General features: G+C 39.9%; 1 protein-coding gene across 3 annotated transcripts in view; it reads left to right on the forward strand.

Moving 5' to 3' along the window:
• The window catches only part of POU2F2 (POU class 2 homeobox 2), a 148,355-nt gene that overhangs the window by 64,679 nt on the left and 59,256 nt on the right, over positions 1 to 24,420 (forward strand). For 2 of the 3 annotated variants that reach the window (XM_073655883.1, XM_073655885.1), the window contains exon 2: positions 10,757 to 10,804. The exons of the other annotated variant lie outside the window; for it this stretch is intronic. In XM_073655883.1, coding sequence (XP_073511984.1) covers positions 10,757 to 10,804 — 48 coding nt within the window. The remainder of the gene's footprint in view (positions 1 to 10,756; positions 10,805 to 24,420) is intronic. 3 annotated transcript variants of the gene reach the window in all.

The following is a 24,420-nucleotide window of genomic DNA, read 5'->3' on the forward strand; positions in this document are numbered from 1 at the left end:
CCTTATGTAGCAGAGTTCCCTTATGTAGCAGAATTCCCTTATGTAGCAGAGTATCATTATGTATCAGAGTTCCCTTATGTAGCAGGGTATCCTTATGTAGCAGAGTTCCCTTATGTAGCAGAGTTTCCTTATGTAGCCGAGTTCCATTATGTAGCCGAGTTCCCTTATGTAGCAGAGTATCATTATGTAGCAGAGTTCTCTTATGTAGCAGGGTATCCTTATGTAGCAGAGTTCCCTTATGTAGCAGAGTTTCCTTATGTAGCAGAGTTGCCTTATGTAGCAGAGTTGCCTTATGTAGCAGAGTTCCCTTATGTAGCAGAGTTTCCTTATGTAGCCGAGTTCCCTTATGTATCAGAGTATCATTATGTAGCAGAGTTCCCTTATGTAGCAGGGTATCCTTATGTAGCAGAGTTGCCTTATGTAGCAGAGGTCCCTTATGTAGCTGAGGTCCCTCGTGGAGCAGAGGTCCCTCATGAAGCAGAGGTCCCTTATGTAGCAGAGTTTTCTTATGTAGCAGAGTATCCTTATGTAGCAGAATATCTTTATGTAGCAGAGTATCCTTATGTAGCAGGGTTCCCTTATGTAGCAGAGTATCCTTATATAGCAGTGTATCCCTATGTATCAGATGTCCCTTATGTAGCAGAGTATCCTTATGTAGCAGAGTTCCCTTATGTAGCAGAGTTCCCTTATGTAGCAGTGTATACTTATGTAGCAGAATATCCTTATGTAGCAGAGGTCCCTTATGTAGCAGAGTATTCTTATGTAGCAGAGTATTCTTATGTAGCAGAGTTCCCTTATGTAGCAGAGTTCCCTTATGTAGCAGAGTTTCCTTATGTAGCAGAGTATCCTGATGTAGCAGAGTATCCTGATGTAGCAGAGTTCCCTTATGTAGCAGATGTCCCTTATGTAGCAGAGTTCCCTTATGTAGCAGAGTTCCTTTATGTAGCAGAGTTCCCTTATGTAGCAGAGTTCCCTTATGTAGCCGAGTTCCCTTATGTAGCCGAGTATCAATATGTAGCAGAGTTCCCTTATGTAGCAGGGTATCCTTATGTAGCAGAGTTCCCTTATGTAGCAGAGTTCCCTTATGTAGCAGTGTATCCTTATGTAGCAGAGTATCCTTATGTAGCAGAGGTCCCTTATGTAGCAGAGTATTCTCATGTAGCAGAGGTCCCTTATGTAGCAGAGTATTCTTATGTAGCAGAGTATTCTTATGTAGCAGAGTTCCCTTATGTAGCAGAGTATCATTATGTAGCAGAGTATCATTATGTAGCAGAGTTCCCTTATGTAGCAGAGTTTCCTTATGTAGCACAGTACCCTTAGTAAACCTTTGGCACAAAGTCCCAGATGCAACTGCTCCTTGTGCTCCCAGTGTAGCTATACTCCTGCGCACAGCTGTATCCTGGTATGAGGCTTCTCATGACTGCTCAGTGGCGCACTCCGTGTTTTGTATAAAATTGCTAAATTATTGCAGGTAGAAAGTTTATTACAATAATGATTATCAGAAATAAACAGATCAGAGATAATCGACTCCACCCATAGGAGTCATTGCTGCTGCACTCACAGAAAAGCAAACCCTGATATATTAGAGATGCATAAACTGCTAATATATTAATCGCTCAGTGATATGGGACCCCCCACTGTGCATGATACTAGACTATCGTTCTAATAGATATTCTGGAGTGGTAATGGTTAGTAGTCGGCACGGGTGGATGTGTGACAGCACTGTGTACGGGGCAGCGTGTCATAGTGTACATGTGTCACAGAGTAGAAATGTGGGGGCAGCGAGTGGCATCATGGGGGCATCTCAGAGCTCCTAACCCCCTCTCTTTTCTCAGTTCCCCCCTTGTGCCTCTCTCCCTCGGGACGTAGCTCTAATAATGTGTTTGATCGACTGGCGGGCGGCGAGCGCACGATTATTGTCTTGTAGGGAGTCAAAAGTATTGATCTTACGAGAAATATGAGTGTGTGAAATGGAGTCAGTGTGTCAGTTACAATCAGCACAGACCCGAGGGAGAGAGCGAGAGAAGGAAAGAGAGCGGGAGAGCAAAACGGAGAGAGTCAAATACTGAAAGTGCGAGAGGACAAGGAAAGAAAGAGAGTGCTGGAGTGCCGGAGCAAACAATATAATCCCGGGACTAATAGACGGTGGCAATCTCTTTGTGCTTCTTATATTTTGTCATGTTGTCCACACTTCACTTACTCTCGTGCTTTCTCTTCCAATACACCAGTGAGGTCTCTCTCATCAGCACCATCTGCCACCATCTTTTGGAACTCTGCTTTTTCTTAGGACCGCAGCCTCAGTACTACAATAAAGTATTACATTTATGTTGGTTTTAGCTTGCATAATGCCTGTCACTTGAAAACTTTTTTTTTTTGCACCGTCCGACCTCCTCCTTTGTCCGGCTTTGCTTTCTCTTATATGTCCATCTTTTCTACACATTCCTTTTCTTCTTTTACTGTACTGAAACATCGCTTTATTGAATGCAGATTTATATTATAACCGCCCCCTTCAGTGCTCCCGAATAAAAAAAGAAACCAAAAAAAAACTCCACTACTGTCCCTGTCGGTGCTGAAGCTGAGACGGACAATTGACAGCGATATAAATCCCCATTGTCGTCCACATGATAATGCACATTACCTACCACACATCCCTCTCCAGAAACAGAATCATGTATCATGGTACCTGACAGCATGAATGCACAGATCCCATTGTCATTTGCATTGTTTAGTTTAGTAGATAATATCATGTGAATCTATTGAATCTTAAAACTTTTATTAGTTTTTTTTTCAAAAGTATACAGTATATACAGCATTGTGCAAACGTTTTAGGAAGGTGGGCAAAAAAATGCTGCAATGTAAGAAGCTTTCAAAAAGGAAAAGTGATTTATATTTATCCATTAATGAAATGCAAAGTGAATGAATAAAAATGTAAATGTTATCAATATTCTGTGTGACCGCCCTTTGCCTTCAAAACAGCATAATTTCTTCTAGCTACACTTGTAGAAAGTCAGTGATTTTGTAAAATTATAATAAAGCATAGGATTAACCAATTATACCAACAGGTAATAATGAAAATCACTTTTATGAAACTGAAACATGTGTAGGAGGCTTAAAAATGGGTTAGAAAGAATCAAAGTCTGCTACAAAAGTGAGGTTATAGAAGACAGTTTCTTGTCACTGGTTATACACTATGGCAAGACTGAGCAACAAGAAACAAGATAGTAATATTGCATCAGCCAGGTGTCTCCCAGGAAAAGATTTCAAAGCAGACTGTGGTTTAAGGATGTGCCGTTCAAGCTCTTTTGAAGAAACTCCAAGAAATGGGCAATGTTGAGGGCCGCAAACGCAGTGGTCGGCCAAGGAAACTTAGTGCAGCAGATGACGGACACATCATGTTTACTTCCCTTTGAAATCACAGGATTTCCAGCAGTGCCATCAACTCAGAACTGACAACAACCAGGGTGACACAGCTACATTCCTCTATTGTTCAGAGGGTCTGGCCAGAAGTGGTCTTCATGGAAGAATCGTGGCCAAAAACCAATCCAAACAAGGCCAAGCGACTGAAATATGCAAGAAAACATAGGAAGTGGAGTGCTGAAAAAATGGCAGCAGATGCTCACGACTGATGAGACAAAATGTGAAGTATTTGGCTGTAACAGAAGGCAGTTCGTCGAATGGCTGGAGAGTGGCACAATAATGAGGGTCTGCAGGAGCAATGAAGCACGGTAGAGGGTCTTGCAAGTTTGTGGCTACATTTCAGGAACTGGAGTTTGAGAATTAGTCAGGATTAATAGTGTCCTCAATGCTGAGAAATACGGGCAGATACTTATCCATCATGTAATACTATCAGTGAGGTGTCTGATTGGCTCCAAATTTATTCTGCAGCCGAACAACGACCTCAAATATACAGCCAATGTCATTAAGAAGAAGAAGGAGTCCTAAAAGTGATGATCCGGCTCCGCAGAGCCCTGATCTCACATCATCAAGTCTGTCTGGGATCACATGAAGAGACAGAAGGATTTGCACAAGCCTCATGCACAGAAGATCTGGGGTCAGTTCTCGAAGATGTTTGGAACAACCTCTTGCCGAGATCCTTCTATAACTGTATGCAAGTGACAAGTATCTAGAAAAACTGATGAAGGCAAAGGACGGTCACCAAATAGTGATTTAGATTTCTCTTTTGTTCAATCACTCTGCATTTTCTTAATTCATAAAAATAAACGATTAATACTTCTATTTTTGAAAGCAACTATGAATGCAACAGTACCATGCAGCATTAATTCCACAGCTGCCTAAAACTTTTGCACAGTTCTGTATATATATATATATATATATATATATATATATATATATACATATATATATATATATGTATATATATATATATATATGCCCCTGATGCTGGATAATCGATGCGACACTTATCATTAATGAACCAAATGCTGCCGGCAACCATTAAAGATAATCACTATGTCTGTGGTACTATAATGAAATTTCATTGATTGGGACTATTATCGGTCTTGCTTAAAAATGTCTCTCAGTCATTAGTGACTAAAGCGAGGATCGTAGTGTGCTATCAGCTGTCCACCAAGATAATACGAGTGCAGCAACGAAGTAGAATGATATTTGCTAGCGTGGGAAAAAAAAATCATCCCACTCATTTGAGATCTGTGTCTCACTAGGTCGCTTTTACTGAAGAACATCCTGATAATCAGAATAATCCTTCTTGGATGCTTCTACAATCTCTGTCAGGTTTTTGGCTCATACAGTTCTCGAGTCTTAATCCTCGCTATGCTCATTTCGATCAATGTCCAAAATCAACCTTTAAAAAGGATTGAAAAAATTGTAGCAGAAAATGGCATAAAATGCCAAAAAAATAAAATATTACACACCTGGATTCATTGCTTTCAGCCCCTTAATCCCTTTCATTCTTGGTGACTTGCCCTGCAGCAATCATGTGCCGTATATATGCATGTGACCACTGCAGCCAATCACTGACATCAAAATGTGATGATGCCTGTACGTGCAGCACAAAACCTCTGAGGTTAATGATCGGTTGCACCATTGAAAGGTGCATGGATGGTGCATGATCACTGTAGGACAAAACAGGCAGGTTGAATTTTAACACGTCAATGTCAATAATCACTATTTTTTTTATATCCTATTTGTTGCAATTTTTTTAATCCCTTTAAATGTTCCCATGAGATAATGCAGAATCAGTGATTATCATCGTAGGAACAAGAAGGAAACATTTTTACTAAATCTAATTGGAGAAAAGTAGCTGGTGACTGTATTATGCATTTCATGGCTTTTTAATTATTATTTTACAACAGTTTTAACTATTTTTCTTGATACATTGAGTCACAGATAGAAACCTGAGACTGCCGAACAGCTGTAGATTGAATCCAGTAATAATTATTCCGTCCCTGTTTGCCCTAGTTCTTTTTACCTTTTTCACAGACAGATTACCAGCAATGCATTGCAAAATAGTGTATATGTCGAAACACAGAGCGCTATCTGGCAACACGCAGAGAGGTATAATAGCATGCAGCGCAGTATAATAACACCAGCGGTGATACAGCACAATACAGGGTAACGTAAGAACATGCATAGTGATATGACAACACGTAGAAGCGCTGAATGCCACGAATGATACAGTAATAAGATGAGTGATCCAATGACATCGGAGCGAGAATTGTCGAAACACAAGAGCGGATGGGATTCAAGGGAGAATAATATATTCTTTCATAAGCAGAACACAGCCAAATACTGAAAAGTAACATCTGCAGGTAAAATGAGACTGGCGGCTTTTACACATCCAGGCGCTAAGTGTATTCTTATAGTCAGTGTCAGACTGGGGTGCCATGGGCCCACCAGTAACAGTGACTCTGGAGGCCCACTGTTCAGATAGATGTGACTATTACATTACCCTCATTCACAAATTTACCTTTGCTTCTATATAATAATAAACTGGGTAGCTTGTTAAATGAATGGTGAGATGACGTTTTTGTCTGTACATAGAGAATCAAGTGTCTACTGTTTACAGTGGGTACGGAAAGTATTCAGACCCCTTTAAATTTTTCACTCTTTGTTTCATTGGAGCCATTTGGTAAATTCTAAAAAGTTCATTTTTTTTCTCATTAAAGTACACTCTGCACCCCATCTTCACTGAAAAAAAAACAGAAATGTAGAAATTTGTGCAAATTTATTAAAAAAGAAAACCTGAAATATCACATGGTCATAAGTATTCAGACCCTTTGCTCAGACACTCATATTTAAGTCACATGCTGTCCATTTCCTTGTGATCCTCCTTACGATGGTTCTACTCCTTCATTGGAGTCCAGCTGTGTTTAATTAAACTGATAGGACTTGATTTGGAAAGGCACACACCTGTCTATATAAGACCTCACAGCTCACAGTGCATGTCAGACCAAATGAGAATCATGAGCTCAAAGGAACTGCCCAAGGAGCTCAGAGACAGAATTGTGGCAAGGCACAGATCTGGCCAAGGTTACAAAAGAATTTTGGCATTACTCAAGGTTCCTAAGAGCACAGTGGCCTCCATAATCCTTAAATAGAAGAAGTTTGGGACCACCAGAAGTCTTCCTAGACCTGGCCGTCCAGACAAACAGAGCAATTGTGGGAGAAGAGCCTTGGTGAGAGAGGTAAAGGAGAACCCCAAGATCACTGTGGCTGAGCTCGAGAGATGCAGTAGGGAGATGGGAGAAAGTTACACAAAGTCAACTATCACTGTAGCCCTCCATCAGACGGCCTTTATGGCTGAGTGGCCAGACGGAAGCCTCTCTTCAGTGCAAGACATATGAAAGCCCGCATAGAGTTTGCTCAAAAACACATGAAGGACTCCCAGGCTATGAGAAATAAGATTCTCTGGTCTGATGAGACGAAGATAGAACTTTTTGGTGATAATTCTAAGCGGTATGTGTGGAGAAAACCAGGCACTGCTCATCACCTGCCCAATACAATCCCAACAGTGAAACATGGTGGTGGCAGCATCATGCTATGGGGGTGTTTTTTTAGCTGCAGGGACAGGACGACTGGTTGCAATTGAAGGAAACATGAATGCGCCAATAAAAGAGATATTCTGGATGAAAACCTCTTCCAGAGTGCTCTAGACCTCAGACTTGGCCGAAGGTTTACCTTCCAACAAGACAATGACCCTAAGCACACAGCTAAAATAACAAAGGAGTGGCTTCAGAACAACTCTGTGACCATTCTTGACTGGCCCAGCCAGAGCCCTGACTTAAACCCAATTGAGCATCTCTGGAGAGACCTGAAAATGGCTGTCCACCAACGTTCACCATCCAACCTGACGGAACTGGAGAGGATCTGCAAGGAAGAATGGCAGAGGATCCCCAAATCCAGGTGTGAAAACTTGTTGCATCATTCCCAAGAAGACTCATGGCTGTACTAGCTCAAAAAGGGGCTTCTACTCAATACTGAGCAAAGGGTCTGAATACTTAAGATCATGTGATATTTCAGTTTTTCTTTTTTAATAAATTTGCAAAAATTTCTACATTTTTTTTTTCAGTCAAGATGGGGTGCAAAGTGTACTTTAATGAGAAAAAAATGAACGTTTTAGAATTTACCAAATGGCTGCAATGAAACAAAGAGTGAAAAATTTAAAGGAGTCTAAATACTTTCTGTACCCACTGTATATAAATGGGCCTAGCGGGGAATTCTCGATCTCTCCGATGGGCCAGTCCAAGCCTTCTTAAGGTGAACTTCCAGCTTCAGCGCTGTAATATTATTAGCACCATTGCTTCTTTTAGATAACTCTGACAATAATGCTCAGCTGCAGGAGATTTCATGACCGCAAGCTGCAGGTTATAGTATGTTATGAGCTCTAGACTACAGCCTGCAGTCTGCTAAAAGGAAATAGGGAAGAACATGAAAATCCATTGACAGTATTATTAGGAAGCTTGGGACTGTGTTGCAGGTAGACATTATGGATGATTTCAACCACAACATGATGTTCGTCAAGCGACATTTATGAACTATGATACGCCATCATCATCTGAAATGAAGGCAGCCATGAATGAATTCTTTGGTCCTAGCGTAAATATTGCGCTTTTTTTAGTAAGAAAGTCTGCGATTCTGTGAAAACTTTTTCCCACCGTGTGTTAAAAGTCGCTGTTGAATTCTTGAGTTTTTAGTGCATTTTTTTCTCTATTGGTTTTTATGGGGAATCTGAAGAAAAAAAATACACATATAAATAAACACTGTTGCGTTTTTAAGTGCAGAATCAAAGCTTTTTAAAAAATACGGTTTTAAATCTGCACGAAAAATATGTTAAATAAAGAGGAAAACGCATAAAAGAACTGAGAAAACATAGTCATCAGAGAAGATTGTTATTGCATATATATATGCATATATATATATATATATATATATAGTGCTGATATTTCCAGAAAATCTATGGATAGAAATCAGCAGAGAAAAAGGCAACATTTATGCTATGTGTGAACATGACCCTATACTCCATAAATGATGTTTCCCTGGAAGAAAACTCCCAGAAATACCTTTCATTCGTGCCGGCGTCCCTGCATGGCTCCTCTCCCTCCTCCTGGCAAGGATGCCGATATTCCGCTCCTGCCGCTTGGCGGTGTCTTGGTCCCCTGCTGTAGCTCCTACGCTCTCTTAGCTCTCCCGGCGGTGCGCCTTGTGCGCGCGCTCCCTGATTCTTAAAAGGGCAGTGTTTGCTCTTTGGAAATGCCCCCAGCCAATAGCTGGGAGGCATCTGGCATATAAGGTACCCTCCCCAGTAAGGAGGTGCCTGAGCAACCCCTGTAGTTTCCTTACTTAGTGTGTGCAACTAGTATGTTGCCAGGTCCCTGTGCTTGAGTCCCGTGTTGTCAGTATCAGAACTTGTACCTGTAACCTGTGTTGTCAGAACCCAAATCTGAAAGCGCTCCGGTGGTACCTGAACCTGAACCCGCTCCGACGGTACCTGAACCTGAAACCGCTCCGCGGTACCTGAACCTGAACCCACTCCAGTGGTACCTGAACCTGAAACCGCCCTGGCGGTACCTGAACCTGAAACCGCTCCAGTAGTACCTGAACCTGAAACCAGTCCGGCGGTACCTGAACCTGAAACTGCACTGGCGGTACCTGAAGCTGAAACCGCTCTGGCAGTACCTGAAGCTGAAACCGATCTGGCGGTACTTGAACCTGAAACCATTCTGGCGGTACCTGAACCTGAAACTGCTCCGGTGGTACCTGAACCTGAAACCGCACTGGTGGTACCTAAACCTGAAACCGCACTGGCAGTACCTGAAACCACTCTAGCGCCACCTGAACCTGAAACCACACTGGTGGTACCAGAACCCGAAACCGCACTGGCGGTACCAGAACATGAAACCTCTCTGGTGGTACCTGAACCTGAAACTGCTTCGAAGGTGCCTGAACCTGACACTGCTTCAAAGGTGCCTGAACTAGCACCAGTATCTGAATCCTGTCCTGCCAGTGACTCCGAGTCCGTTTCCGTGACTGCGATCCTGACCCTTGGGGTCAGCTACCGCAATACCGGGGACTGCCCTTCAGAGTAGTATATGCCGGCTACCTGCAGTGCAAGCCGATCTCCACCATCAGGAACTCTAGCGAAAACCAGATAGACGTTTAGCCATGTCCCTCCTGGGTAAGCCTGGCTCGTGACACAGTGGATCCACGAATCCACGTGTGTAACACATATGGTATGGCCACACTGAACGACTGTAACTGACACAAACATGTATTGCGCGTCAACCATGAGACTACTTCTATCTAGGTAGGATTATAGGACACAGGATTGTCCTAAATGTGTATGCAGCTGTAAGGACGTGGGTGAGGTTGGGTGGTAGAATGTGGGTGAGGTTGGGTGGTAGAACGTTGGGTGGTAGAAACTGGGTGAGGATGGGTGGTAGAACGTGGGTGAGGTTCGGTGGTAGAACATGGGTGAGTTTGGGTGGTAGAACGTTGGGTGGTAGAACGTGGGTGAGGTTGGGTGGTAGAACGTGGATGAGGTTGGGTGGTAGTACCGGGCTCAGAGTCGTAATTGTAGTTCATCCCAAAGGTGTTCTATGGGGTAGAAGTTAGGCTAGAAAAGTAGACAGAGGTTTTTTGAAGGTTCTTGGGGTTTTTATTTTTTAAGCCTGAAAATGTTGCAAAAATTGGAGCAAATGTACGCCCCATAAATTTCATTTTCTTGCTTTAATGCCCCTGATGATTGGGACAGACCGTCCCTGAAACGTGCAGTGCCAGTAAATGTCTTATCTTGCAAATAGGCTGGTTGTCTCCAACTCAGCACCCAGAACATATCTGCCTCCTTCTTTTTCCTTTTTCTGCCTGAACTTTCTGTCTTTAAAACATGGTAAAATATACAAAATGTATTGCCAGGCATGTGTCTTTTAATGCATTTGATGAATTTACTCAATTTTTTTTTAATTAATTCTGGGGCACTTTAGCATTTAAGAAATGAATGTCTAGTAGTGGGTAACTCCTTTAAAACAATCTATCTTAACAGATGCTGTCCAATTCTATTTGCAACTCCTTAAAGTTTTTACACCAAAGCTGCAGGGAAAGCTTAGAAGGCATCCTATAACAGTGCCGTATTGAAAATCATTTTGCATGACCCAAACTATTAACTGAGTTCTCAAAAATTGTATCAATTTTTTTTCATCATGTTAATAAATAGTAAACATCATTTATTCCCATCCAGTAATTGTGTAATTTTGATAGTTTGGACCTTGTTTCTACACAGAACTGCAAGTTTATCTGGAATACCAAAGGAGGGTCTCTACCCTTAGTGGTAAGTTGTATATACTTTACTATAACCAGTTAATGATATCCTCTTTTTCGGGGTCCTAACAATGATGCATTAAAGAGGTTTTCCTATATATAGTTTGACACGGCGCTATGCTACATGCAGATACCGTGTAGTCACAGAGCGGTTCTTACATAATGTGCACACATAAAGTGTATAAGTAAAGAGAGGTCAGAGATACATATGACCCTGCACAGAACGAGCGCAGAACATCTAAAATAAATAATGATACAATAGGTAAAACCCGGCAGCTATATAGATCATTAATTATAAGTGGTGCATACAGGAATACCAGCAAATGGCCTGCTGTAGGAATATACTGCATAATAAGGGATTTACTCACTGGGCATCTTACATCTCTTGTTACTTGTGCACTTAGCAACATAGGGATACATTTATATATTTATCCAAACTATTTTTGTAATCCCATGAAAACATTATATGAGATGCTGGGTTGAGTATAAATATGAAGTGTATATGCAGTATATATATATATTTAAATTTAAAAATATATATGTGCATACATACAGTATATATACATATATATATATATATATATATATATATATACACATATATATATATATAGTTTGTGTATTATATATTTATATCAGTAGTGAAGTGAGATGCTGGAAGCAGTATAAATGTGAAATGTATATGCAGTAGTTGTATATGTATATGCAGTAGTATAGTATAGTACATGTATATGCAGTAGTATACATATATACATGCATATACAGTATGTATAATTTGTGTATTATATATTTATATCTATAGTTATTTGAGATGCTGGGTATAGTATATGCATGTATATATTTATATATGTGTGCATACCCCTGGCTGACAGATCATGTGAAGGATCATACATAGCTTATTGCATCATAAGTAATAGGACTCATTCAAAACTGATGACTTCACCCATAACTGGGAATAATATGATCAAACCAGTTATATAAAAAGGAAAAAAATGTAATATAATAAGCCGCTATACAGTTATATGAAAAAGTTTGGGCACCCCTATTAATCTTAAGCTTAATGTTTTATAAAAATTGGTGTTTTTGCAACAGCTATTTCAGTTTGATATATGTAATAACTGTTGGACACAGTAATTTTTCTGCCTTGAAATGAGGTTTATTGTACTAACAGAAAATGTGCAATCTGCATTCAAACAAAATTTGACAGGTGCATAAGTATGGGCACCTCACCAGAAAAGTGACATTAATATTTAGTAGATCCTCCTTTTGCAAAAATAACAGCCTCTAGTCGCTTCCTGTAGCTTTTAATGATTTCCTGGATCCTGGATGAAGGTATTTTTGACCATTCCTCTTTACAAAACAATTCCAGTTCAGTTAAGTTTGATGGTCGCCGAGCATGGACAGCCCTCTTCAAATGATCCCACAGATGTTCAATGATATTCAGGTCTGGGGACTGGGATGGCCATTCCAGAACATTGTAATTGTTCCTCTGCATGAATGCCTGAGTAGATTTGGATCATTGTCTTGCTGAAAGATCCATCCCCTGCGTAACTTCAACTTTGTCACTGATTCTTGAACATTATTGTCAAGAATCTGCTGATACTGAGTGGAATCCATGCGTCCCTCAACTTTAACAAGATTCCCGGTGCCGGCATTGGCCACACAGCCCCAAAGCATGATGGAACCTCCACCAAATTTTACTGTGGGTAGCAAGTGTTTTTCTTGGAATGCTGTGTTTTTTTGCCACCATGCATAACGCCTTTTTGTATGACCAAACAACTCAATCTTGGTTTCATCAGTCCACAGGACCTTCTTCCAAAAAGAAATTGGCTTCTCCAAATGTGCTTTTGCATACCTCAGCTGACTCTGTTTGTGGCGTGCTTGCAGAAACGGCTTCTTTCACATCACTCTCCCATAAAGCTTCTCCTTGTGCAAAGTGCGTTGTATAGTTGACCGATGCACAGTGACACCATCTGCAGCAAGTTGATGCTGCAGCTCTCTGGAGGTGGTCTGAGGATTGTCCTTGACTGATCTCACCATTCTTCTTCTCTGCCTTTCTGATGTTTTTCTTGGCCTGCCACTTCTGGCCTTAACAAGAACTGTCCCTGTGTTCTTCCATTTCCTTACTATGTTCCTCACAGTGGAAACTGACAGGTTAAATCTCTGAGACAGCTTTTTGTATCCTTCCCCTGAACAACTATGTTGAATAATCTTTGTTTTCAGATCATTTGACAGTTGTTTTGAGGAGCCCATGATGCCACTCTTCAGAGGAGATTCAAACAGGAGAACAACTTGCAAGTGGCCACTTTAAGTAGCTTTTCTCGTGATTGCATACACCTAACTATGAAGTTCAAAGCTCAATGAGGTTACAAAACCAAAAAAAGTGCTTTAGTAAGTCAGTAAAAAGTAGGTAGGAGTATTTAAAACAAGAAAATGATAAGGGTGCCCATACTTATGCACCTGTCAAATTTTGTTTGAATGCAGATTGCACATTTTCTGTTAGTACAATAAACCTCATTTCAAGGCAGAAACATTACTGTGTCCAACAGTTATTACATATATCAAACTGAAATAGCTGTTGCAAAAACACCTATTTTTATAAAACATTAAGCTTTAGATTAATAGGGGTGCCCAAACTTTTTCATATAACTGTATGTCATATGTTAAAGAGGTGAAAGGACAGCGATGGTTTTTTATATCCTGGTTATTATAACTATCAGTCGCTTCATACAGGGATAAATAGAAATGTTACTTCCGGGCAGATAATGTCATTACTAGTCTGTGACCACATTAATCTATTAGCTGGTAACATATTGGCAATGTCTGTGTATGCAGGTAAGGCTCTGTTCACATCTGACATGATTATTTTCTGTTGTTCTGCTACATCCTAAGAAAAGAAAAACAAAAGTGCCAGATCCCAACACCATTGACTATAATGGGGTCCATCTGATTTCCATAATTATGCTGACATTTCACCAGACAAAATACTGCAGACTATTACTTCTGTCGTTTTTTGACAAAATCTGTGGCAGAGGCTGCAGGGTAGATGTGACCAGAGTCTAACATATCTTTAATGTTTTGTATTGTATGAGGATGCTACAAAATGTCGCATAATGTATGTTGTATGTATCCTCTCATGTTCCCTTCATGTTTATATCACCATATGTTATAATTATACTCTTATGTGTTACATGGATGTTATTGTTCCAGTGTTAGGCTGTGTGCCCACTATGCGTTTTTTAAGCATTTCCACAGCGGCAATTCTGCTGCAGAAACGCTTAAAAAACGCTTGGTAGAAGGTCTGCCATGTTCCCCAATGATAATCCACATGTGCTGTGCACACGGTGGGAAATCTCCGCTGCGGATTATCATTGCGGAAAAATCCACAGCACTACCAATTATTTTGCGTAATCGCGGCAATTTGCCGCCATTGACTTGCATTGAATCGCTTAATATCCGCATGACTACATGTACACATGCGGATATTAAGCGATTCAATGTGCGGATGGTACCCGGGTCTGGTGAAGAGGAGACTCTCCTCCACGCCCGGGTACCATAAGTACCTGTAAAAAAAAGAATAAAATAAAGAAACACATTATACTCACCTACTGATGGCCCGCGGTCTTCTGTCCGGTACGTCCTGGCTTCCCAGGGGCTCGCGATGGAGTATAAGGACCTTCCATGATGTCATTCAGTCATGTGACAGGTCACGCGACCGCTGACTTCGGCGGTCGCGTGACCAGTCACATAACTAAATGATGTCATGGCAGGTCCTTTTACACCACCGCGAGACACCGGGAAGACCGGACGCATCGGACAAGGAGACCGGGGGCAATCGGAAGGTGAGTATAATGTTTATTTATTTTTTAACATTTTTTTTTTTTTTTTTTAACTAACTTGGTCACACTATATAAATCCATGCCGTTTGCTGGTTGCATGGATTTATATAGTGTGACCAAGTTGTCAAGCACTTTCCAAGTAATGCTAAAATCGCTTGGAAAGCGCTTGACAACCCGCATGCGAAATCGCATGTGAAGAATGCTTGACAAACACTTCTACCTGGCGGGAAAAATGCATGTACAATCCGCATGTACAATCCGCATGTACAATCCGCATGCGTTTTTTTCTGCCAGGGAGATGCAGAAACGCTCAGGAAAAATCCAGAGCAATTCTGCATCGTGGGCACATAGCCTTACATTTATGTTTATGTCCTTCCAGGCTAGATTTACATTTATGTTATTGTGTGTTACATTTCTCTTTTTATTCCTGTATGTTACAGTTATGTTTATGTTCCTGTGTGTTATTTATGTAAGGCCACGGTCCCATTATCAGTATTTGGTCAGTATTAGGTCAGTATTTTTTCTCAGGAGTGGGAGCCAAAACCAGGAGTGGGTGATAAATGTAGATTTGGTGACTTGTTTCTATTATACCTTTTCTCTGATTGTTCCACACCTGGTTTTGGCTCCCACTCCTGAGAAAAAATACTGACCGAATACTGAATCAATACTGATAGTGGGGCCATGGCCTTATTGTGTGTTACATTTGTGTGTATGTTCTTGTGTGTTACATCTGTGTACGTTCTTGTGTGTTACATTTGTGTGTACGTTCTTGTGTGTTACATTTGTGTGTACGTTCTTGTGTGTTACATTTGTGTGTATGTTCTTGTGTGTTACATTTGTGTGTACGTTCTTGTGTGGTACATTTGTGTGTATGTTCTTGTGTGTTACATCTGTGTGTACGTTCTTGTGTGTTACATCTGTGTATGTTCTTGTGTGTTACATCTGTGTATGTTCTTGTGTGTTACATTTGTGTGTACGTTCTTGTGTGTTACATTTGTGTATGTTCTTGTGTGTTACATCTGTGTGTACGTTCTTGTGTGTTACATTTGTGTATGTTCTTGTGTGTTACATCTGTGTGTACGCTCTTGTGTGTTACATTTGTGTACGTTCTTGTGTGTTACATTTGTGTGTACGTTCTTGTGTGTTACATTTGTGTGTACGTTCTTGTGTGTTACATTTGTGTACGTTCTTGTGTGTTACATTTGTGTGTACGTTCTTGTGTGTTACATTTGTGTGTATGTTCTTGTGTGTTACATTTGTGTGTATGTTCTTGTTTGTTACATTTGTGTGTATGTTCTTGTATGTTAGATTTGTGTGTATGTTCTTGTGTGTTACATCTGTGTGTACGTTCTTGTGTGTTACATCTGTGTATGTTCTTGTGTGTTACATTTGTGTGTATGTTCTTGTGTGTTACATTTGTGTGTATGTTCTTGTGTGTTACATCTGTGTATGTTCTTGTGTGTTACATTTGTGTGTACGTTCTTGTGTGTTACATCTGTGTATGTTCTTGTGTGTTACATCTGTGTGTACGTTCTTGTGTGGTACATTTGTGTGTACGTTCTTGTGTGGTACATTTGTGTGTATGTTCTTGTGTGTTACATTTGTGTGTACGTTCTTATGTGTTACATCTGTGTGTACGTTCTTGTGTGTTACATTTGTGTGTACGTTCTTGTGTGGTACATTTGTGTGTATGTTCTTGTGTGGTACATCTGTGTGTACGTTCTTGTGTGTTACATCTGTGTGTACGTTCTTATGTGTTACATTTGTGTGTACGTTCTTGTGTGTTACATCTGTGTATGTTCTTGTGTGTTACATCTGTGTGTACGTTCTTGTGTGTTACATTTGTGTGTACGTTCTTCTGTGGTACATTTGTGTGTACGTTCTTGTGTGGTACATTTGTGTGTATGTTCTTGTGTGTTACATCTGTGTGTACGTTCTTGTGTGTTACATCTGTGTGTACGTTCTTGTGTGTTACATCTGTGTGTACGTTCTTGTGTGGTACATTTGTGTGTATGTTCTTGTGTGTTACATTTGTGTGTATGTTCTTGTGTGTTACATCTGTGTGTACGTTCTTGTGTGTTACATTTGTGTGTATGTTCTTGTGTGTTACATTTGTGTGTACGTTCTTGTGTGTTACATTTGTGTGTACGTTCTTGTGTGGTACATTTGTGTGTACGTTCTTGTGTGGTACATTTGTGTGTACGTTCTTGTGTGTTACATCTGTGTATGTTCTTGTGTGTTACATCTGTGTGTACGTTCTTGTGTGTTACATTTGTGTGTACGTTCTTGTGTGGTACATTTGTGTGTATGTTCTTGTGTGTTACATTTGTGTGTACATTCTTGTGTGTTACATCTGTGTATGTTCTTGTGTGTTACAATTGTGTGTACGTTCTTGTGTGGTACATTTGTGTGTACGTTCTTATGTGTTACATCTGTGTGTACGTTCTTGTGTGTTACATTTGTGTGTACGTTCTTGTGTGGTACATTTGTGTGTACGTTCTTGTGTGGTACATTTGTGTGTACGTTCTTGTGTGTTACATTTGTGTGTATGTTCTTGTGTGTTACATCTGTGTACGTTCTTGTGTGTTACATTTGTGTGTACGTTCTTGTGTGGTACATTTGTGTGTACGTTCTTGTGTGGTACATTTGTGTGTACGTTCTTGTGTGGTACATCTGTGTGTACGTTCTTGTGTGTTACATCTGTGTGTACGTTCTTGTGTGTTACATCTGTGTGTACGTTCTTGTGTGTTACATTTGTGTGTACGTTCTTGTGTGGTACATTTGTGTGTACGTTCTTGTGTGTTACATCTGTGTGTACGTTCTTGTGTGTTACATTTGTGTGTACGTTCTTGTGTGGTACATTTGTGCGTATGTTCTTGTGTGTTACATCTGTGTATGTTCTTGTGTGTTACATTTGTGTGTACGTTCTTGTGTGGTACATTTGTGTGTACGTTCTTGTGTGTTACATTTGTGTATGTTCTTGTGTGTTACATCTGTGTGTACGTTCTTGTGTGTTACATTTGTGTGTACGTTCTTGTGTGTTACATTTGTGTACGTTCTTGTGTGTTACATTTGTGTGTACGTTCTTGTGTGTTACATTTGTGTGTACGTTCTTGTGTGTTACATTTGTGTGTACGTTCTTGTGTGTTACATTTGTGTGTACGTTCTTGTGTGTTATATTTGTGTGTACGTTCTTGTGTGGTACATTGTGTGTACGTTCTTGTGTGTTACATTTGTGTGTACGTTCTTGTGTGTTACATTTGTGTGTACGTTCTTGTGTGGTACATTTGTGTGTACGTTCTTGTGTGGTACATTTGTGTATGTTCTTGTGTGGTACATTTGTGTATGTTCTTGTGTGTTACATCTGTGTGTACGTTCTTGTGTGTTACATTTGTGTGTACGTTCTTGTGTGTTACATTTGTGTATGTTCTTGTGTGTTACATTTGTGTGTACGTTCTTGTGTGTTACATTTGTGTGTACGTTCTTGTGTGTTACATTTGTGTGTACGTTCTTGTGTGTTACATTTGTGTGTACGTTCTTGTGTGTTACATTTGTGTGTACGTTCTTGTGTGTTACATTTGTGTATGTTCTTGTGTGTTACATTTGTGTGTACGTTCTTGTGTGTTACATTTGTGTGTATGTTCTTGTGTGTTACATTTGTGTGTACGTTCTTGTGTGGTACATTTGTGTGTACGTTCTTGTGTGTTACATTTGTGTATGTTCTTGTGTGTTACATCTGTGTGTACGTTCTTGTGTGTTACATTTGTGTGTACGTTCTTGTGTGTTACATTTGTGTATGTTCTTGTGTTTTACATTTGTGTGTATGTTCTTGTGTGTTACATTTGTGTGTACGTTCTTGTGTGTTACATTTGTGTATGTTCTTGTGTGTTACATTTGTGTGTACGTTCTTGTGTGTTACATTTGTGTGTACGTTCTTGTGTGTTACATTTGTGTGTACGTTCTTGTGTGTTACATTTGTGTGTACGTTCTTGTGTGTTACATTTGTGTATGTTCTTGTGTGTTACATTTGTGTGTACGTTCTTGTGTGTTACATTTGTGTGTACGTTCTTGTGTGTTACATTTGTGTATGTTCTTGTGTGTTACATTTTTGTGTATGTTCTTGTGTGTTACATTTGTGTGTACGTTCTTGTGTGTTACATTTGTGTGTACGTTCTTGTGTGGTACATTTGTGTGTACGTTCTTGTGTGGTACATTTGTGTATGTTCTTGTGTGTTACATCTGTGTGTACGTTCTTGTGTGTTACATTTGTGTGTACGTTCTTGTGTGTTACATTTGTGTATGTTCTTGTGTGTTACATTTGTGTGTACGTTCTTGTGTGTTACATTTGTGTGTACGTTCTTGTGTGGTACATTTGTGTGTACGTTCTTGTGTGGTACATTTGTGTATGTTCTTGTGTGTTACATTTGTGTGTACGTTCTTGTGTGTTACATTTGTGTGTATGTTCTTGTGTGTTACATTTGTGTGTACGTTCTTGTGTGGTACATTTGTGTGTACGTTCTTGTGTGTTACATTTGTGTATGTTCTTGTGTGTTACATCTGTGTGTACGTTCTTGTGTGTTACATTTGTGTGTACGTTCTTGTGTGTTACATTTGTGTATGTTCTTGTGTGTTACATTTGTGTGTATGTTCTTGTGTGTTACATTTGTGTGTACGTTCTTGTGTGTTACATTTGTGTATGTTCTTGTGTGTTACATTTGTGTGTACGTTCTTGTGTGTTACATTTGTGTGTACGTTCTTGTGTGGTACATTTGTGTGTACGTTCTTGTGTGTTACATTTGTGTATGTTCTTGTGTGTTACATTTGTGTGTACGTTCTTGTGTGTTACATTTGTGTATGTTCTTGTGTGTTACATTTGTGTGTATGTTCTTGTGTGTTACATTTGTGTGTACGTTCTTGTGTGTTATATTTGTGTATGTTCTTGTGTGTTACATTTGTGTGTACGTTCTTGTGTGTTACATTTGTGTGTACGTTCTTGTGTGGTACATTTGTGTGTACGTTCTTGTGTGTTACATTTGTGTATGTTCTTGTGTGTTACATTTGTGTGTACGTTCTTGTGTGTTACATTTGTGTGTACGTTCTTGTGTGTTACATTTGTGTATGTTCTTGTGTGTTACATTTGTGTGTACGTTCTTGTGTGTTACATTTGTGTGTACGTTCTTGTGTGTTACATTTGTGTATGTTCTTGTGTGTTACATTTGTGTGTACGTTCTTTTGTGTTACATTTGTGTGTACGTTCTTGTGTGTTACATTTGTGTATGTTCTTGTGTGTTACATTTTTGTGTATGTTCTTGTGTGTATGTTCTTGTGTTACACATTTGTTTATGTTCCTTTGTTATATCTCTTTATGGCTCATGTAGCCTCATTTGTGTTCCTGTGTGTTATTTGTGTTCTTGTGTTCTTTTTGATATAATTATCATATTGTGTGTCGCTATATGTATGTTATTATATTCCTGTACATTTCGTTATATGACAATGTTTATGTCCTTATATGTTACATTTCTACTATTGTATCTATATATCTTATTTATTGGCATATTCCTTTGTTGCAGCAGCTTACATTTACCTTTATGTTCTTACATATTACTGTTTTACCTGTAATCTCTATTCTTTCTCCTGTATGGTAGATTTAATAAATTATTCCGGCATGTTCCCTTCTTCTTTATGGCCACGTAACGTGTGCCCCATTGTGTTTTCTGGCGTGCGTACGCGCTCTTGTATCTTTTTCATACGCATGATATGTATTCCTTCGATTCTCACAAGGTCTTGGGTTACTAAACTGTATCTATATGAGTATTGTAATCCATCTTTCTATACTCCTTGAATTCTCTTTATTATACGTCTGTGGTTGCTATAGCTGGGCCTGTAAGCTCACTCTTATTACATTGTGTCTGTCTCCTTGCTTCCTACACTTGTGTGTCTGACCGCCTGCACGCTCGCAGCTGCTCTGTGACCTGCTCCTTATATTATAGCTTGCATTCAGAGAAGATAAAATGTGTGCGGCAAAGTGAATGGAAGCAGGTCCAGTAGATAAAAAAATATAGAATAATAGAGGGAGGAGTACATGGAGACAAACACTGGTAGACCCAGGAAGAAAGCAGAGTGAAGGTGGATGGTGGGTACCAGGGACTACATCCTCTTCCCTGCTTAGTCCATCATCAAAACGTAGTCTTACAGTGCCCTCTGCTGGCCAGTGCTGGTATTGCACTGACATCAATCTCAAATATTAATCATTTTCAGTTACTTACTGCTTTGTTTTTAGCTTGTATTATTATATAGAACTAAATATTTACTTTACCTATCTTGTATATACATATTATATTAGTATATATTTATGCATATGTACGGTATATAGTACATTGTTATATACACTGTACATAAAGAGAGAAGTGCAGAAGGCTATGTCATGGTATCCCGGTCATATGTGTCAGTGTACATTGTATACTTCTTTTTTTTATACGTGAATCCATATGATACATTGTATCTCTGTATTTGTCACTTTGTTGCACAGGAAGGGTCAGCCGCTGCTTTGCGATTGGTCAGAAGTGTAACTATGGTAACCACCAGGATGTAGTCACAGGGATATGTGTAACATCTTCAATAAAAGTGACATCGGCGCGGACATATCAGGGAGTCAAAAATACCCCAATGACCCGTGGGGTAGTGACGATAGCCAAATCTGTAATTTGCATGCGGTTGGCGCCTTTATAACCGGTATTTTACTCATCAAATCAATTTGTAATTTTTTTCTGCATTCCAAATATATATAGGACTTTATTTATTTATTTTTTTTAGTGTTTTTGCGCTTGTTTTTTGCCTACTTTTTGGCGTTTTTCGCCTGTTTTTCTTTTAATTTGTCATTTTTAAAGTCCATTTGATATGTGTTCGCCTTTTTACATTCATCACTAATCCATCATTTGCAATTTTTTAAAAAGTCTTTTCAATCGCCCGGCTTGATTTTATGTACACCGGTTATTTTGACACAACTTTTGCTCGTAAAACAAGGCGTGAAAAAAAAGGTTACAGGCAAAAATAAAGAAGACCCGTTTTTTGTGCAAAATTCACAAGTGGCTATTTTGAAGAATTTGGCACAAATATGGCGACAAAGACCAAAGAGAAGGGTGATTAAAAAAAAAAATTCAAATGATGATTCGGGGCCATCGTTTTTTTTTTTTTTTTCCTTGTCATACTATCGTTCCACAACCGGTATGGATTTAAAGCGTTTTTCATACTGAGCCTCCTGGTTCATGAATAGAATGATAAAACTGCATTATACTGTCTCCAGGAGGGGGGGGGGGTTTGGGGCCCATATTCTGGCATAGCAATGGTCCCTAAAGGTCAACACATCAATATTTGGAGGTGACCTTGACTTGCCACAAATTATTTGTGGACTCTCCTTTAAGAAATAGATCCATTAGATTATGATGCCGCGTTCTGGATGGTAGTAGAAGGTTTGTCCAGGATTAGAATGACGAATGCTTTATTTCAAGAAACAGCGCCACCCCTGACCACGGGTTGTACATGGTATTGCAGTTCACATCCATTCACTTCAAAGGGGCTGAGCTGCAATGCCATACACTACCATGGTCAAGAGTGGCACTGTTTATGAAATAAAGCAGCCAGGTGTTTCTACCCCTTTAAGGTGATTGTGCTCTGTCAATAGCTGTCAGAACAGCCGTCTCTTTCGACTCCTCCATACACATGCACACTCAGATCCGCTGATCAGAGCGCCAGCAGGGAACAATGATGTTCAGCACCCGGCGCTTGTGAACAGCGCTACCTGTAATGCTGATTCCCAAGTGCCAGTACGGTTGTCAGACAGGTGCACACGGACACGTGGACACGGATATCTCTGGTACTGGTTTTTCCAGGACCGGAAATATCTGGATCTGTGAAAGAGGCCTCAGCTGGATGACAGTGTGAACAGTGTAATCAGGCTTGGACTGGCTGATCGGGGGAACAGGAGAATCCTCTGGTAGGCTGCTCCTGTGAAGGAGTGTTAATGAGCAGCGCTATTATACTTACTTTTTTTTTCAGCAAAGTGTAAATCATGTTCCAATAATTAATTAAACAAGCTAGCCAAGTCAATATTACATAGAAGCAAAAGTATATTTGTGTACTAGACTCAGGTTATTTTTGCATGAGGCCCCGAAAATCAATGTTACCGGTGGGCCTTTGCCAACCGAGTCCGACACTGACTGTAATGATTATCATGCAGATATTGTAACCTATATACAAAAGAACTACTGCACCCAGGAGTAAAAAGCTTTACATGAGACAGATCCAGGACTTATATTTCCCGATCACTTTATTATAGTGTGACTGGAAGCAAATAGTCTCAGGGGGCAGCTGCGGCGCCGAACATTAAGATTTACAAACGCGGCTTTTAATTGCAGCCAGACTAATGAAAAGACTGCAATGAACTGACCGCACTCAGGGATTTACTTTAATGTCTGTACTTCTTCTGGGAAAAGGGTCAGGCTAATGTTTTGGTGAGCAACCTGTGCCGAAATTTGCATGGGTGAACATAACCTGCGGCATGTATATTTGTATGGTAACTTCTTAGTGCTGCATGTGTTGTACTAAGTGTAGGGATTTCTATCCAGAAAGGCAGCGGCTCCAGCCTCGTGTATCTGTGGTTTGTGGCTTGGGTAATGCTGTATGTGGTGAGATCCTGGATGTTACAACTGCTGTGGTGAAGATCGGCCCTGGGTGCCTGACCAGAAAGGACGAGGGTTTACTCTGCGTAAAACTCATATATAGAGCCACGGCTCATTGGAATTAGAGAGGTTTCTGGTGTCACACAAAGAGTGCAATGGAATATTATATATAGTCAGAATACTTTGATCTTGATTCATAAAACACAGTTTGATCTAAACATTAAGGTTGTGTTCACACTGCAACTTTTTCCGGCTCCTCTCATAAAAAAAAAAAAAAAGTCCAAAAAAAGCGCTCAAAAAAGCTCAAAGGAATCGTCCTATTTGTTTCAACTTGCTGTTCACACATTCAAGCTTTTCAGCGTCTTTTAAATGCTTCAGTCTTTCAAAGACGCCAAGAGATTATAAGATGCAACGTTTCCATTCTTTCCTGACGCTACATACCGTACAATAGAAATCAATGGGAAGGCTAAAAAGATGTTTTATTCATCGCTTAAAGAATTTGAGAAAATGTAAAAAAAAAAAAAAAACGGCAATAAAAAGACCCTGGAAACGTGTTGGGAAAAAAATGGCGGGGTGGGCTGGGGGAGGGGAACAATTGACAGAGCACTTCAGGAACGACCAAAAAATGCTAACACAAAATACATGCTCAGGATTATAAAGCGTCAGAGATAAGGAGTGAGTCCTCCAGCATCTTCTGCTTGAAAAACGGACAATTTTGACTGATAACAATGCAGTTTGAACATACCCTACAGTGTGAATACCGTTCCAGTTCACTGACACAGAGAAGTGTTCTAAAAGCTTGCATTCATTTCTACCACTCGACATAAATGTGATTAAGACCTCATTCACATGTCTGTTTTTTTTTTTCACATATGATAAAAACTAACAGAGTTTCATCAGCGTTTCTTGTATATGAAGAAAAAAGTTTCTCCACCTTCTCCTGTCTACTGAGTGCGCTCCAATTTTTTTCATGGATCCATATATTTGCGTTACCAATTTTGAACCAGCAATCGGATCGATATTGGACATGGCTTTGCGATTTTGCGCAGACTGCTCGGTCCATGAAAAATCACTATTACAGGTATGAGTACTATCCATGAAAAATGGAC

Source organism: Phyllobates terribilis, unplaced genomic scaffold (genome assembly GCF_046119375.1).
Source record: "Phyllobates terribilis strain yellow unplaced genomic scaffold, ASM4611937v1 Scaffold_12__6_contigs__length_324123572, whole genome shotgun sequence".
In the NCBI taxonomy this organism is placed as follows: Eukaryota; Metazoa; Chordata; class Amphibia; order Anura; family Dendrobatidae; genus Phyllobates; species Phyllobates terribilis.